Source organism: Leptosomus discolor, chromosome 4 (genome assembly GCF_034619465.1).
Source record: "Leptosomus discolor isolate bLepDis1 chromosome 4, bLepDis1.hap2, whole genome shotgun sequence".
NCBI classification, from domain to species: Eukaryota; Metazoa; Chordata; class Aves; order Leptosomiformes; family Leptosomidae; genus Leptosomus; species Leptosomus discolor.
Window position 1 is genome coordinate 55,732,690 of NC_141394.1, and position 16,919 is coordinate 55,749,608.

At 41.8% G+C, this 16,919-nt stretch overlaps 1 protein-coding gene across 2 annotated transcripts; it reads left to right on the forward strand.

Annotated features, from left to right (window-relative positions):
- Window positions 1-8,805: 8,805 nt before the first annotated feature.
- Window positions 8,806-16,919, forward strand: GNPDA2 (glucosamine-6-phosphate deaminase 2). Of its 2 annotated transcripts, XM_086463993.1 has the most exons (7): window positions 8,806-8,824; window positions 10,400-10,567; window positions 10,875-10,972; window positions 11,456-11,638; window positions 11,977-12,161; window positions 12,257-12,431; window positions 15,879-16,919. In XM_086463993.1, the coding sequence occupies exons 2-7, from the start codon at window positions 10,440-10,442 to the stop codon at window positions 15,935-15,937; spliced, it is 828 nt and encodes a 275-aa protein (XP_086320119.1). In that variant the 5' UTR covers window positions 8,806-8,824; window positions 10,400-10,439; the 3' UTR covers window positions 15,938-16,919. The 2 variants fall into 2 exon arrangements, with proteins under 2 accessions (XP_086320119.1, XP_009948761.2); XM_009950459.2 differs by lacking the exons at window positions 8,806-8,824; window positions 10,400-10,567 and having other exon boundaries at window positions 10,764-10,972.

Sequence of the window (16,919 nt, forward strand, 5' to 3'; positions counted from 1 at the left end):
CGAGAACAAAAATCCCACATAAAAATAGTCAGCTGTGCACTGAGAGAGAAAAAGGGTTTGAAATCGGGGCTCACCTGAAGATCCGCTATTTTGTCTCTCAAACTGCACGAAGCAGGTAGGTACACAATCACAACCGGTGCAGTCAGCTGAGAACAGCCTACCCTCTGGGGATAGGCAGCCACTCCTGTTTGGAGGGATTAAAAGAATTGTCCAGGGAGAAGACTTTGCTTAAGGCTTCTCTGTTTTCTCAGTTCATTTGTAACATCCCCAGGTGGGCAAGAACCATTATCTTCCCTTTCAGCAAATAATGACCTAGGTAGTACCCAAGCTTCAGCGACTGCACTGCAGGAAAACCATTTTCTAAGCTCTACTTGACAGTGGGTTGTCGCAGCTAAGTGTGAAGTAGATCAGAAAGCCTCTGGTTAAAATGGTAGCACAATAAATACCAAGTCAATTCAGATGAACACACATCAGTAGTTTGCTGCACATTTTGCAAACTCGGTGCAAATTTGCTCAAGTCATACCTCAGTCATAGCCTGATGGAATGGCCAGCATGGCAAAGGACACCAGCAGAGTTTCCAAAAGTTAAGTTTTTATATATTGAAAGAAATCACCTGGAAAAAATAATACACGAATTCCACTGTATTGGAGTCTATATTTTTTTATAAACACGGGGGGTTTTTTTGAAAGGAGTATAAAATTGATTACTATTGTTTCATGCCAACTGTTGAAGCACAGAAATAAGGCAGTAAGTGAGCCTACGAAGAACACAAGGCATTTGAGTACTTAACAAACTAATGCTTTGCCACGCTGCATCCAGAGGTTAAGAGCCGGCGGGGCCCGGCTCGGCTCAGCGGGGCTCGGCTGAGCTCGGCGGCCGCCTGCTGCCACCTGGCGGGCGCCCGGCGACAGCGCCCCGCGCCCCCAGCCCCACGGCCGCTGAACAGGGCAGTGCGTTTCACTTCGAGTCAGTCTGTCGAAATAACGACATCCGGAAAAAAAAAATAAAAATCTTTAAACAACATACCAAGGACGATATTTGAAAGGTTTACTCCATACAGAGAGACAGAATAAGTCCAAACTACATTCCTTGAAGCTGTTTTACAACTCCGGTCTTTCCAAGCTTTTCTAAAAAAAGGCAAAGTCGATTTCATAAAAAGGAGCAATATTAAACGGCATGCAACATTACTGTCCTTACAAGTAGTAATAAAAACACTGAGCACGATTTTTCTGGTTATCTCCCATCATCTTCAAAAACCTAGCATGAAACTTTAGTCTTCCACCAACACTGTCAAAGGTGAACGTTTTCACGCACACCAGGGTCTCAGAGTTCCTCAGTACTCATAAACCACATATACCCAGAAACACACCCAAGCACTGAGCTGACTGGCACAGGATGGCCTGTGGATAAACTAGTAAAAAGTTTGCTGGCTGCAAAACCAGGGAACCTATTTCCCACGTGTGTAGCTGGAATAGGACGGAGTATTAAACATATTCTGTGTATTTTTGTGCCCAACCTCACGACTATCTCTCCAGAAACACCTACTACCTCTGCTGCTTTCTCACCGGCTTTGTGCAGCACATGGCAATGTGCCATTCTAGACAGAGCAGTCAACATCAGGATCAGTCCCTCCCGTTCCTCTGCACTTTACCGTGGCCCCCCTATCCTCTCCAATATGGTCTTTGACTTGATGATCTCAAAGGTCTTTCCCAACCTGAATGATACTCTGATTCTATGAACAGTGATGGCAGAGGAGGCAGAGAAGTGCAAGCAGCTATTTGCCTGACAGTATGTTGTGACATTGGACTACAGATACACTGTGTGCCTGTACTGGGACTTCCTGAGAAAAGATAATCAGAATATTGATTCTCCCATGTGGTGCTGCAGACTCCCCGGGCCACGTTGCAATCCCGGGACCAGCCAACACCGTGTTCTTGTTTTGGGTACAAGTGCAGTGGGCTGGGACATCTGGTACCTTCTTGTCATGGTTACGGTACAGTGAGCTAGGACAATTACACACTCACTAATTGTACCTGACACTCCTGCTGCCTGGATTGTGGCTCACCCTGAAGGTGCCAGAATTACCTGACATGAATTGTGGCCAGAATGGAAATATACTGATCAAAGTCAATCAACTCGTGATCCTATAAACAGCGATTGTGTGTGAGAACCTTTGAGCTCTCCGGGATCGCAGCAGGCTGTAACCCAGTATCTTCCCCTGACTTGGGACGGCCTCTCAGGGTAGATTTCACATTTCACAAGGTTTTCTAAGAGTAAATTTCATGAGGGTTTCCAAGATCATTCACTGATAGATGCCGTTAAAGATTTTCTGCTGACGAATGCTGATGAAGGAGAATACTGAGTAATTCACTACAGTTAGATTTTGCAAGGTTTCAAAGATAATCTGGTACCAACAATTCATTACAATTTGCAAAGAGGGAAAAGTCTTGATCATAGGTTAACCTCCGTGTGTGTTTGTGATTTGATTTAGGCTCTGTCTGTATGTTTGTGTATGTGATTGTGTGTGTGTGATTTGATTTAGGAAACTTTGTGGTGTTGATCATAGCCAATTTTATTAAATCACTCTGATAACTGGCTGATGATTAAGTTTTCCTAAAAATCATATAACCTAATCTTACAATTTACTGTAATAGTGCTAACAAATCTTAAATTGCTGCAATCTCAAAGTTGCATAGGATCCGTAATCACTCATTTCCCGACAAACTGGCGCAGTAACTCAACAGGAGGCTTTCCTTACCCTTTGTATCCCTTCCATTAGAGATAAACTGTTCACCAAGTCTGGGACTAAGATTTGATCTAGCTGCACCCATACTCCATCAGAAGTTTAGAAAGCAAGGGGGTCCATTCTGAACCTTGTCACTCAATGGGAGGGTCTCTCTTACCCTTTTGCATCTCCAGTCTCTGCGTGAATCATTCTAGCTTGATTCTAACTTGATTTTCCTTCGTATGTTTTTTCCACGTAGTAAGTAATACAGTGAGCCTTGCCATCGAGCTTTGTTAAGTCACACTTTTACAAATTCACATTAAAATCACTTTTTGCTAGTACCTTTGACAGTGATTCTTTAAGTGGTCTGAATCACTCATCTGGAACATCCCATCATGCGTGCAGTTAAAACAGAAAGTCTGTTCATGTAAGAATCTGAAATGCCCGACGCTAGCTAAATTTTGAAATGTTGCCACCTGGGCTGCAATTCATCTGACTCCATATTCATACATTCACACCATATTCGCTCCGTATAAACCTCCATATTCAGGCTATTCACATTTTTCTGAAGGAGATGCTTAAGATTAGCTAGAATTCAACCACTCAGGACAGGTGTCTTATTCCCCCATCACCCAGCAGATCACATTCTGGCGATGGTCCTGCAGATGGTGTGAATCAGCCCACCCACGCTTTAATGAGGCTGCCTAACTGGGCAGAGAAGAGCCAGCACACTGAGCAGATATCCATACTCAAATCCCTTGTCATTCTCTCTTGCTCCTTAACAGCACCCCATGCAAAAAATACATCAAAAACCGTCTCCTTCACATACAGAACTTCCATGCAGCACTGGACCAAAAAGGGATTCCCTGTAGAGGGAAAAGAAAAGTGCTTCCTCACACAGTGCTTGAAGTAGGGACACTACTGTTGTCTCAAGCCTGCAAACGGCCCTGTGCTTGGTACCCTTTATTTCTACCTTTAGAAACAGCTTCAGTTCACAACAGACGAGTCAAGTGGACTACCTGCTGCACACAATTCAGCCCAGTCATACTCCTGGAAGGGCTGGAAAGGCTCACTCATTCAGCCCAGGGGAGGAGTGGACTAGGAGAGGGAAGGGAGATAAGAAAGAACAGAAATGGTGAACACCTAAACTGTGCACTCTGAAAGGAACAAGCTCAAACAGCAGCTGAGAGCACTGTCAGAAATTTCTCTAAACATCCCTGCAAACATCAAGAATGCTACCCACCCCAGGGGCACAGCCAGCCATCAATTTAGGCACTCATACCTATGAGAGAGCTGACACTTGCATCAGTCACAGGGGAAAGATCTGATCTGGAGAGAATGTAGCAGGCAGCTCTGCCTGCTGCTTCAGGCAGAGATGCTGGCAGAGAAATACCCTGGCACTCCACACACGGAATGTGTGGGAATGAGCAGCACCAGCTGTGAGGGAATGAACAGCACCAGTTCTCTCTACATGGCAAAATGAAGTAGTACTGAGCAGCAAACTCCAGCATTAAACCCCTGCTTTAAAGAACTGAAGAGCTCACCAGCAATAAGGTAACAGGGTGATGGTACAATATTTAAGTCACACGCCTCTCCCCTTTATTGCTTACTCTGTAGTGATCAACTCTTACATTCAGAACCAGGTGGTACTGGATAACTGCCTGGTTTGGTACAGATTCTACCAGGATCCATGTAGGAAGCACCAACACATGGCAAGAACAGAAATGGAAAACAAAAGCATAGGGTCCTTATCTGTTACTGTGCACAGCTTCACAAACTGCCTCAACGCCCTGCCTATGAAAATTAAGACGGGACTAAATACTAGCCAAGATGCTTCATTTGTGTCTCTGTTGGCATATTCCTGGCATCACAGAACCTGATGTTTCCTATTTTACTGGGAAATGGTTCCAAAGGGATTGTCACATAAAACATAAAACCAAAAGTCATCTCATGCCACATACTCCCCGGCTCACAGACACATGGTGAGATCTAACAAAGAAAGCTCTGAAGCAAGCTGTGACAAGCACAGGGACGCATGAGCACATGAAACTATCTTCGGTCTTTGCAAGCAGTAAGCAAAGCTGCCAAGTGGATTCAGTCCCCTCAGGCTTATGTCCAGAAGACAAATAAGTTACCAGAAATTCAGCAGGCTTTAGTCACAGGAAAACAGAAGGCTTTTGACCCTGTGGCATTAAACAGAGTACTAGGGATAACTACCACTGTCTTAACACTCTTTCAGAGCTCTGAAAATTAAAACCAAAAGCAACAGAACAATCTTCCCTCTGCTGCAGTTTTCCTCCTTCTCCCTGTGCAATTAACACCTTCTAAAAGGTTTCTGTTGCTATGTTATTTCGGATCCTTAGTCTTGATTTGCACACTTGTTACATAGCAGAGTTAATTCAGCAAGGTGACAAGAGAGAGTCCTTTTTTTTTTTTCCTTAAGTCTTTTCATCAATTACCAGCTTCTGAACCTCTACATTTAATGCTTTGGCAAATATCTTCATTGCAACATTTTCGGCTTCTTCTCAGAATCTTTCCTGCATGTCAACATCCATTTGAGTGATTTTCCTTCATGGGTCCCAACTTTGGGCAGGACCCTTTGTTCTTCAAACTAAAAAGGAAGGAATCTGAAGGAATGGCTACCTTGTGAAAAGACTGTATTCAGTCAAAGTTCAGGTGGCCCTCCTTAGGTAAAACTTGATGCAGCTTGATTACTATTGAAGTACATCCAGTTTAAATTCCTAGTGACTTAATGTAACGGGTCTGCGTGGCAAGGTTTTGGTAGCAGGGGGGTTACAGGGGTGGCTTCTGTATGAAGTTGCTAGAAGTTTCCCCTATGTCCAATACAGCCAATGCCAGCCGGCTTTAAGACAGACCCACCGCTGGCCAAGGCCGAGCCCATCAGCAATGGTGGTTGCACCTCTGTGATAACAAGTTTAAGAGAGGAAAAAAAAAGTTATTGCGCAGCAGTAATTGCAGTGAGAGATGAGCAAGAGTATGTGATTGAAACATTTCTGCAGACACCAAGGTCAGTGCAGAAGGAGGGGGAGGCAGGCTGTCCCCCTGCAGCCTGTGGGGAAGACCATGGTGAGGCAGGCTGTCCCCCTGCAGCCCACGCGCGGTGGAGCAGATGACTGCCTACACCCCGTGGAGGGCCCCCACGCCGGAGTAGGTGGATACCTGAAGGAAGCTGTGACCCCGTGGGAAGCCTGCACCGGAGCAGGCTCCTGGCAGGACCTGGGGCCCGTGGAGAGAGAGAAGCCCACGCTGGAGCAGGTTTGCTGCCAGAGACCCCGTGAGGGGGGCTCACGCTGGAGCAGTCGGTTCCTGAAGGACTGCACCCCATGGAGGAGACCCATGTTGGAGCAGTTCATGAAGGACTGAACCCGTGGGAAGACTCATGCTGGAGAAGTCATGTAGGACCTTCTCCCGTGAGGGAGACCCCACACTGGAGCAGGGGAAACGTGTGAGGAGTCCTGCCCGTGAGGAGGAAGGAGCGGCAGAAAACAACAGAGTGATGAACTGACCCCAACCCCCATTCCCTGTTTCCCCCCTTGCGCTGCTCGGGGGGAGGAGGGAGAGAAATCAGGATCAAAGTTATGCCCGGGAAAGGAGAGAGGGGTGGGGGGAAGGTGTTTTAAGATTTGGTTTTATTTCTCATTACTCCTCTCTGAGTTAATTGGCAATAAATTACATTTTCCTTTAGTCGAGTCTGTTTTGCCCATGACGGTAAATGCTGAGTGATCTCCCTGTCCTTATCTCAACCCCACAAGCCTGTTGCTACTTTTTTTTTTTTCTCCTCTCTCCTGTCCAGTTAAGGAGGGGGAGTCATAGAGTGGCTTTGGCGGGCACCTGGCATTTTGGCCAGGGTTAACTCACCACACTTAAACACTCCTGATCATAGCAGATACACAAAAATCAGATCACCATGACTACAGCAAATGAATTACTACTGAACAGAAGGGGACATCAAGGAAAAAAAAAAAAAAAAAAAAAGGAAAATTTATCACATAAACACTGCTTCCAGAAGCAACAGAAAACACTGGGATTTTCAGAAATCTCTAGTCATGCTATTCAATGAAGCCTAATAAGGAATTAAGACTTTGTCTAATTGCTAGCAACAACATTCTGTGCACATAGAGTATTTCACATCTGCTACTAATTAGAAAGGAAAATACGAAGAATGAGTTGGGAAAAATCATACCCTATGCATTAGCATACTAACAAGGAGAGGCAGAATTGAATATGCCCACAAAAGACAGGGCATTTGTCTGAGACTATGTCTAACAAAAGCAGTTGATAATATTGCCAAGTTTGCTAAAAGGAAACAGAGAGAGAAGGTTGTTCAGAATTTAGAGGCAGGAGGAAAAAGTGCAAGAAGTTCCACGGAGCATAGAACAGTACATCACGTGTTCTCTGACCTCCTGCAACATGGGAGAGCCATGAATTTTAAGAATTTTTAGAGTTTTTCATTAGTGATGAACAAGTGAATTTTCAGGTTGTGGAAACCAACAGAAATTGTACAAAAGATCTCACTTTCCTGTAACAGCTTCACGTGCAGTGATGAAAAACGCCAATGAACTACAGCAGGACAAGGAATATATGGTAGGGTCATACCTACAGAGTAGAGCTAGGAATGGGACCAGAGATGGGAAGGCTGAAAGTTGAACAATGCTGTTCTGCCAAGAGAAAAGGGGTAACACAAACAGCTGTTCTGGCTGTACCATCCATTTGGGAATGCTCCACTCTTACCTTGCCACGGTAGCAGGTAGCAAGTGTACACTTGAGTTAAAATCCTCAGGAGCAACTGACCAGCTTGAGATCATGGTAGCTAGTAAAGACGTTAGAGGAGTAGAAAGCCCATGGTTGCTACCCTCAGGGGCACTGTAAAGCAGTGCCACATACAAGCTGGTAACACTAAGGACATGAAGAAAGTGAACAGACAAACCTAGCAGGATAGCAGAGAGCTGATGGAGAGAGAAGCACAGATGGATACCAGGTATTAGCTAAATCAAACTGCTAATATTAGAAAGTTAAATTCAAATAAAAGGCAAATTTTGAAACAAAGGTTATTTTTATTGGTTGCCTGCTAAGCCCCAGGGACTCCAACAAGATGGATTTTTCCTCAGAAGTTTGTAAATGCACCTCTCATGCCCTTGGCAAGCTATCACTCAATCTTTCTAAACTACTTTGCAGCCGTTCTAGTCAGGTTACCAGAAGTGTATTATTATGTGCATGTAGGACTCCAGGTTTTGGTTTTTTTTTATTAGCCCTCCCTCCCCCCTTTATTGGCTTCCTCTCTTTAGCCTTCAATCATGATGTTTTTCCTCTACCAGTAAGTTATGCACCTACCCAGTGAACAGATTTATGTAGGTTGTCCAAGACAGTTAAGGCCTCAGTAAAGCCTACAGCACACGCATACATATACTCAGAATTAGGTAGTTCTTTTACATTTCCCCCCAGCAGTTTCCCTACTCAGTTCTGAAGCAGCACTCCAAGTCTGTTAGCCCTTTCCCAACCAGCAAGACCTATCACATTACAGCTCAGTGACATCTCTAGAATGACTTAACTGTTTTTAAAGGAAGAGAAAGAAGTTAATGCTTTACCTACTATTTTTGCAATAACTACGAACAGCCTCTTTTGTAGCTGATTCAAGCAAACACTTAAGCTAGAGGAAGTTTTCCCATTAAGATCTCTGTACCACCTGCTGCCTCTGGGCGAGGGGCCCAAAGACCAGGCCTCGCGCAGAGGCCCTGCTCTAGTTTACGAGGCAGGCCAGCACTTCTGCAGCAGCTCCTCAGGCCCTCCCCTGAGGGCAGGCGCCCCCTCCGCTCCCACCCCTGCAGCAGCCGCCAGGAGAAACCCGGGAACCCCCCACCGCGCTCCCAATGGCCGCAAACACCCGCCCTGACGAGGCCGTCGCCGCGCGCGTGCGCGGCCCCGCCCGCCCGGGACGCTATTTCCGGTTCTCGCCAGGTGTTTCCGGGTTTCCTGCCGGGCTCTGCTGGAGGCGGCGGGCGGGTGCTGCGGGCCGCCTCGGCGGGCGGGGGTCCCCGTCCTCCCTCCTGGTGCCGCTCTGCGCCACCCTGGTTCCGCAGGTGACTGCTGCGGGCTCTCCTGGGGGTGAGCGGGGCCGCGCGGGGCGCGCTCGCTGGCGGGCCAGGCTGGGCCCCGCTGCTGGCCGGGCGGGCGGACGGGCGGGGTGCAGGACCCGGGCGGTGGGTGAGTGGGGGGACGCTGGGGGGGCTGGGGCCGCTTGGGAGGCCGGGGGAAGGGGGGCTCCGCTGTCGGGGTGGGGGTGGTCCGGCAGCAGATCTCTTACACTAACGGTGTGGTTTTATCGACACCACCCCACCCCCCCCCCGGAAAAATGCCCTCGGCCGAAAGTCCGCGGTCGTTCTGGTGCCGTTCGGAGGCGGCTCCTCTTGGAGAACATCACCGTGTTCTCAGCGCAAAATCGCTAAAGCTTTATGAGGCCGCCCTAAGCCGCGCGATCTCTTTCTGGTGGCCTGTTTTTCTGTCCTCCTTGAGGAAATGTGAGAGTTAACTTTTTCGGTGCGGGTGGAATAGCGTTTCCTCTGCAGAGGTGAGTTTGACTTGTCACGGTTTGCTGTCCAGGGAGAGGAAGCAGCGTAGGCAGCACCAGGTGGTGTTCACTTCCTGTTTAGTGGAGTGAGCAGGTGTTACCCTGTTAAACACTGCTGTAGTTTAATGCATGTTTCTTCCAAAACTGGTCTCTTGTTTTGGGTTAACTAAGAGCAGGGTGTGCTAGTGGTAGCTGGCCTCAGTCTCTGGACAGCTGTGTTATTTTCTGGCTAATGCCAAGCACAAGTGATGCATTGGAAACTGGCTAAAGAGCTTCACTCTTTCTGGTCGTTACCTGACTCTGTCAAGCAGAAACTCCTGGAGAAATGAGTTTTGCTTAAATGCAGGAGATGCTCATGTACTCTTAACAGCCAGACTTGTTTTCTAGATATTCCTCTTGATAGTTGATATAGTTGTACTCAACATCAGAGCCTGTAAAGAATTACTGTCTTCTGTTTAAAGTTATGTTGAAAAGAAAAAAATGTGACCTCAAAAGTATTTTTTCCCTTGAATTGTAAAGATTTCAAATATCTCTAATGCTTTAACATTTTTTTTGCAGATTAATAAGCTTGCCGAAGCGTTGCTATGAAGCTAGAATGGGAATGAAAGGAGTTTTAATTGTTTACTTCCAACTATGTATTTTGAGTATAGAAGCATGGGGTTATTCAGGGCCTTGTTTTTGAAATCTCAGACATTCAGCTGGTCCTAAGCAGCAGGAGTTAATCTCAATGTTTGTTTACTTATTTGTTTGCTTTTATTTCAAGTGGAGTATTTAATTAAAAGATTGACTTTCAAAATAGCTTGTACTGCTTTTGGTTTTGTTTTTTTTCCTACAAGTTACTTCAGACTTTCAATTTTAATAAATAATTTGACTGTAATCTATCGCTTGGGTTCTGTAGCTTTTCTTTTGATTGTCCAACAGTACAGCTTGAATAAGGACTGTAAGAGTGCAGTACGCTTATGCAAGTAAAATATTTAGCACTACTTGTCATCAATATAAAAGGTTATTTTTTATCTCTTCTGTAATCTAAGAGTTTTGCAACTCTTCATATGGTGCTTATTTTTAAAACTTTGACATTTTTCTCCAGGTTTAAGTTTATTTTATCATAAGAGTTCCTCGCTGCCATAATGAGGCTAGTAATTCTTGAAGATTATGATCAGGCTAGTGAATGGGCAGCAAAATACATCTGTAATCGTATTATCCAATTCAAGCCAAGTCAAGGAAGATACTTCACACTTGGTCTACCAACAGGCAAGTTTTATTCAAAGCCTACATAAATGACTAAGCCTAGAACTATGTTTGTATCATGCCACCAGATACAGTATTTAAAAGAACACATATATTTTTGGTAATATTTCAATATATTTCCTTTTAAATATGGATTTGATTTGTATAAAAAGTTGTTATAAAGTTTGAGAAGCTGAGAAATACTAAAGGAGAAACAACAGATTTCTTTTATGTTGAAAAGCATTGTAGCAAAACTTGACTATGAAGAGATTTAAATACACTGAGGATGTTGTGCGGATACATAGAACAGTAGAAAAACTTTATTTAACAGGAAGTACACCTTTGGGATGCTACAAAAAGCTGATAGAATATCACAAGAACGGAGATCTCTCTTTCAAATATGTAAAGACTTTCAACATGGATGAATATGTAGGTAAGATGTGCTAATTATTTGAGAACATACTATAATGATAGTTTTTGTCCATTATTAAAAATGTTACTTTGTCAGAGCACAGGGTCAGTCTCATATGTTTGTACTTAGACTTCTGTCCATGGGGTCATCTTAAGCATTTTTCTCTATTCCTTTATCCACAAAAATGCAAATAATAAACAGGTGGGTCCAGTTTCACGGGATTTCACAATATTTCTGTAGAAAGTGTGTTGTCATCTACTATTGTGACTGCATTTCTTTTGAAGACTTTACACTCTTTGTGATAAGATGTATGTGAAGGGCATGTAAGCCGATTACCTTATGCATGCCCACAGGAAATTTTTCTTCTCAACATAATTTTAAATACTGCTTTATCTGACTGACTTAGGTTTGCCTTGCATGCCTTATGTTGGTTACACGTGGAGTATAATTAAGGCTGTTTGGTTACATTGTATAATATGTTGATTTCACTCTAAATGATTTCAGGACTTCCCAGAAATCATCCAGAGAGCTATCATTCCTATATGTGGAATAACTTCTTTAAGCATATTGACATAGATCCAAATAATGCTCATATCCTTGATGGGAATGCTCCAGACTTGCAGGCGGAATGTGATGCATTTGAAAAGAAAATTGAGGAAGCAGGAGGGATTGACCTGTTTGTTGGAGGTATGAGGAGATGCTCTGTGGCTATTATAATTCACATATATAAACAAATACTTTGACTCCTTAGTCACTATTTTCATAACTTAGCTAAACCCAGTTCTTTCAATTCTGGTGTAAGAAAGTCCTGGAACAATAAAAGAATCAGTATGAATACCAAAACAGAATGGCTGGTGTCCGAGTTTCTAATAACTGAATTTCAAGTAAGACTTGAATGTGTTTTATTGAAAATGTGGAACCAAAAGGAAAGAATGAGTCCTAAACAGTTTTGTTCATTTACAATGTTTGAGGATATTTGTTGACTCGCAGGTCTGGAATGATTTACTTTTTTTAACTTTGAAAAGGCATTGGTCCAGATGGCCACATTGCATTCAATGAACCCGGATCAAGTTTGTCTTCAAGAACAAGATTAAAGACTTTAGCAATGGACACCATTTTGGCAAATGCTAAATACTTTGATGGAGACTTATCTAAAGTACCAACTATGGCGCTAACAGTTGGTGTGGGTACAGTGATGGATGCTAGAGAAGTAAGAACTCATTTAGTTCTAGTTGCATGTGTCTGTTTTCAAGACTAGTTGGTGTTGATACCGGGATTGAAAGTAAAGGGACCTTTGTTTTGCAGGTGATGATTCTTATAACAGGTGCACATAAGGCTTTTGCATTGTACAAAGCAATTGAAGAAGGAGTCAATCATATGTGGACAGTTTCTGCTTTCCAGCAACACCCTCGCACTATCTTTGTGTGTGATGAAGATGCTACTTTAGAACTAAGAGTTAAAACTGTGAAGTACTTTAAAGGTGAGCACTGAATCAGAGGTTACATGTATTTAAAAAAATAAATTTTAAATTATATTGTCTGAGCCTTCCAACACTTTATAGTAGCTAATGCATAATGCTATATATTCAAAATACTAAATATTAACTTGTTTCTTGTGAATGGGAAAGTGCTAGGAGGCCTTACATTCCTGACAGCTCTACTTTGGAAAAATATTTCCTTTGCTTCCAATTTGAAATGATCATTTAGTAATCTTCAACTGTATGTAAAACAGCAGCAGTCTGATCTTTCAGAATACTGGTCTTAAATATACTGGAAAGTTTCACTTAAGGAAAACATGATACATTTATTAATCCTGATATATTTTTGTGCTGCTTTTGCTATGTGCTGTGTAGTAAACTTGAAATGTGTCATACAGACTTTGAAGCCACCTGAGGACACTTTTCATGCAGTGCAATTAGCATAACGATCTAGTGACTTGGGGTACATTGCACCCTTTTACTGTGCTTTTTGTATTTGTAGTAGGTATATTGAGGCAAACATAAAGTAAATTGGGATTTTTGATAGTCATTGAGACTTGCTAGATGTTAATTCTGTTTCACTCAGACTGTAGAAGCTGAGAAGAGTAGTTTTCTCCTAACTATATTAGCACAGCAAATGCAATTGTGTAAATCAGTCATCTTTCTCACTAGCACGGATACCTGTAGTAGTTGAGGCATCTTGAGATTAAAATTGTAATTTATTAAATTATTTTTTAGAGTGTTAGATCACCAGTGTCCATATATGTATTAGATTACAATTCTGACATTAATGTGATTTTCTTTTATCCTGACATCACTTGTGGCCAACTTGTTGACTTTGGATTTTTTCAGTATGCTGTTCTCTGCTATGTATTGAGGGGGTGGGGGGAGTGTGTGGGGGTGTATCTTCATCTGTATCACTCTGCTAGATAGTACTTACTGGTTTTTCAAAGATAAACTTCTTTAACTGCTTGGATAAATTTTAAACATTATCCTGTGTTTCGTATAAACAAAAGCTTTGCTTGGGAAAGACATAAACCTAATGTAGAATTACCAGGTATGAATGACACTGAACATTGCTTTAAAAAAATCAAGGGCTACACTGTATGAATGTCTGCTGTTGTGTCACACTGTGTTCAATTGCCCTGTAATACAGAGCAATAGAATTCTTAAAAAGATTGTTTACTTTCAACTTGGATAATTTTACCTACTCTCAAATCAGTGACATTTTTCCCGTCTTAAGATGGAGAAATCAATGTGGGTCAAATTTGAAATTATTTCTGAATCTTGATCTTGAGGTTAGATTTTAGGAAGCTAGGTAGTTCTTAATACCTGACAATTATGGTAGCTATTTACTGTGAGCTTTCACTGTTTAAAAAAAAATAATCTGTAGGTACTGTATGAAACTTCAAGGTTTTTTTGATAGTCAGGTGCCATGCTGGCTGGTAATCTGAATAGCTCTGGCTCCCCTTCATTTTTTTTTTAACTTTCTGAAAACCTATTAGAAGCTAAAATAATCAAGTGTACTTAAACGTTCTTATTTAAAAAGGGAAAGGTAACTTTCCTGCAGAATGAAGCAGAAAATTAATTTTGAATTTACTAATTCAATGCAGGTAAGTCAGTTGAGGATAGATTTTTCCATACTTGTGCATGCTCTCCTTAAGACTGTACACAGAAATCTGTTTATTTGAAGCATACTTGAATATACAGTGAGACTTTCTTTTGAAGTAACTGTTTTGGCATCTGTCAAGTAAGGACTGTGGTGCATACCATTAAAAAACTCTTTTGTTTCTAGCTGTTTTTCCTGAAAACAGGATTTCACTAACAGGATTTAAATATCCTTCATTAAATATGGCAGAGGCAATACTTTGTAAGCATTTTCTGTTCCTCTAGGAAGTGGGTAATTGCCTCCTTTTCATTTCCCTTCTTTAGAAGAGGAAAAACCCTGGTAGGAAGTGAAATGCTTTCAAGCTCAAAACATGGTCCTAGTTTGAGTGGTCTGTGCAACTGAAACTCTTCTTTCAGTACAAATGGCTTTTGTATCAAATGTACACTTAATGTTTTCTCACTTATTGTTAAACTCCTGAAAAATATTAGACTTGATCTTTCCCATGTACATCAACCCAGTAGTTATCCTTCATGAAATCTAAGAAAGTGTTCTCTTGAGTTATGTTGCCTTCTAACTTTTGGAGGTTTTTTCCACTAATATCTGAAACGAAGTCATTACCTCTAGAGACAAAATGAGCTGGGTTCTTGAGTTAGTTATGCGTGTGTTGGATGCTCAGTACAGTTGAGAGGTCACTAAGTGGGGAAGGAAATAGTAACATCTGCATTTTGTATTAAATAATCACACACTGATTAGAAATAGGTGCTGTGTAACGTGTTTTGTTGTGGTCGCCTACAGCAATGGCCTCAGATTGTATAGTTACTCAGATTTCACGTTGCTGCGGTGACATTGTTTGCCGTCAAAGGCATCATGTAGCAAAGGTATTTGAATATGCCATAGATAATCACTAAAATGTGCATTGCTGTCAGACTTCCATGGGTTTTAAGAAAATTTCACTACTTTTGATGTTGCATATTACTTAAGTTTGAAATTTTAGAAGTTAATCTTTAGTTCAGTGCTAAGATGGACTTTTACTCTGCAGATTGTGAACACTGATCAGTTACTGATATTAGTCCTTAAGGTGAACTGAGGTTAAAAACATACCAGTGACCCAAAGTCATACATGCCTAGGTGTAGGTGATGTTTTACTAAGTTGTAGCAAAGTAAAGAAAGCAGCATTTTATTATTATTATTACCACTATTCAGCACTTCCAAAATTAAGTATCTGAGTAGGAAAAAACCCTGCCCTAATTGCACCTATGGATGACTTGTATATGACAAAAAAAAAAGCCCAGCTAGAACAGAAAACAGTTGAACTACTGAAGTTCTGAATCTGCATTAATAGTTTTGGATACTTTTAGCTCAGTTTTGCCTGTTTAGGACCACGAGTAACACTGTCAATGACAAAGACAGTAACGCCACCACGCTAGGACATTGCAATTCAGGCTGTAGGCGTGTCGGTATGCATGCATCTGATTTTTGTGACCAGCTGTGGTACGAGGGAATTTTATGTTGCTGTTATGCAGTTTTTAATACAAAAGGTGGGTGGATCTGGTGTGTTCAATTCACTTGTAAGCATTCCAGATCTTTGGCAGGCCTGTTACCAGAGAACTCTCATCCCGGCTCACTTTATACTGAGGTATCATTAGTATTCAAGTGGTACAGGAATATGTATGCTGTCTTTAAGTAGTTTAAAATCAGATGTTAAAATAGCCATTGTCATTCTCTTCAGTGAACTATTTAAAATGTGTACTTTGAAGCAATCTCCAAGTAAAAATGTTGGTAAAGGACATGTTGAGAAAGTATAACTAATGTAAAGCTGGCATTGTTGCTTTCCCCCCAAGGTTTAATGCATGTGCACAATAAGCTTGTGGACCCACTGTACAGTATGAAAGAAAACTGAAAGAAGAATTGAAGAGGAACTCCATGTGGGTCAACAGCAACAGTTTTAGGTAGCAGATGAGTTCACTGCTATGCAATATGCTGAAAACTGTTTAAAATGGGGAATCCTAGGTACTGTATTTTCTAAAAGGTCCAATATCTGTACATTCACATTCCATCTGTTTGCTGTGTTGTGCATTTTGCTTTAACGTTTGGAGCTCTGTTGTTGGCTGGTACATAACAATGGAACAGAACAAACCTGTGGGAGACTGCATGTTATGTAGGGGGAGAAGCAAAGCACTTATTCTAGCACAGCAATGTAATGCATCTGCCTTGTGTTAGAGAAGATGATGTTTTATCTCCAGGAATTTGTAATTTTTGGCTTGATTAGTGTAACTACATTTTGTGTTTGTGTCTCTAGGCAGAATGGTTTTGGCCTTTGTCAATACTATGGACTTGTAATAGTTGTACAATTTCTACTATGAAACATTCTGTTTACATATATCTAATGTACACTGAGCTTTTGCACTTGGTTGCCTTAAATTTATCTTAAACAGTTTGGGGGCATCTCAAGTCCTGCTGTACAATTCAGGCAAATAAAAATACAAAACCAGTGCCTAAAAATGCACCAAATTCTTGAAAATTACAACTTACTCCACGGATAAAAATATTAAACTTCTGCCATAGCACTTTTTCCTCTCATGTATTTCAAATTACTTTAGGGTTTTTATATTTTTTGGTAATTGAGCTTTATACATAAGGAAAAATCTAAATGTTCCTTTCTGGAGGTAGTTGTTTAACTGTACCATTGATATTACTATTAAATGCCTGAGAAGGAGGTTAATTTACAGGAATATAATGCCTGCAAGTTTAATACATGGGTCATTTAAAATCAACTGGTAATCACTTCGCAAATAGTTACTCTCATTGTACCATTATAAACATCGAGCTGTTACAAGGAATGTTACTTCCTACTTTGAATATGAGTAAAACTTAAATATAAA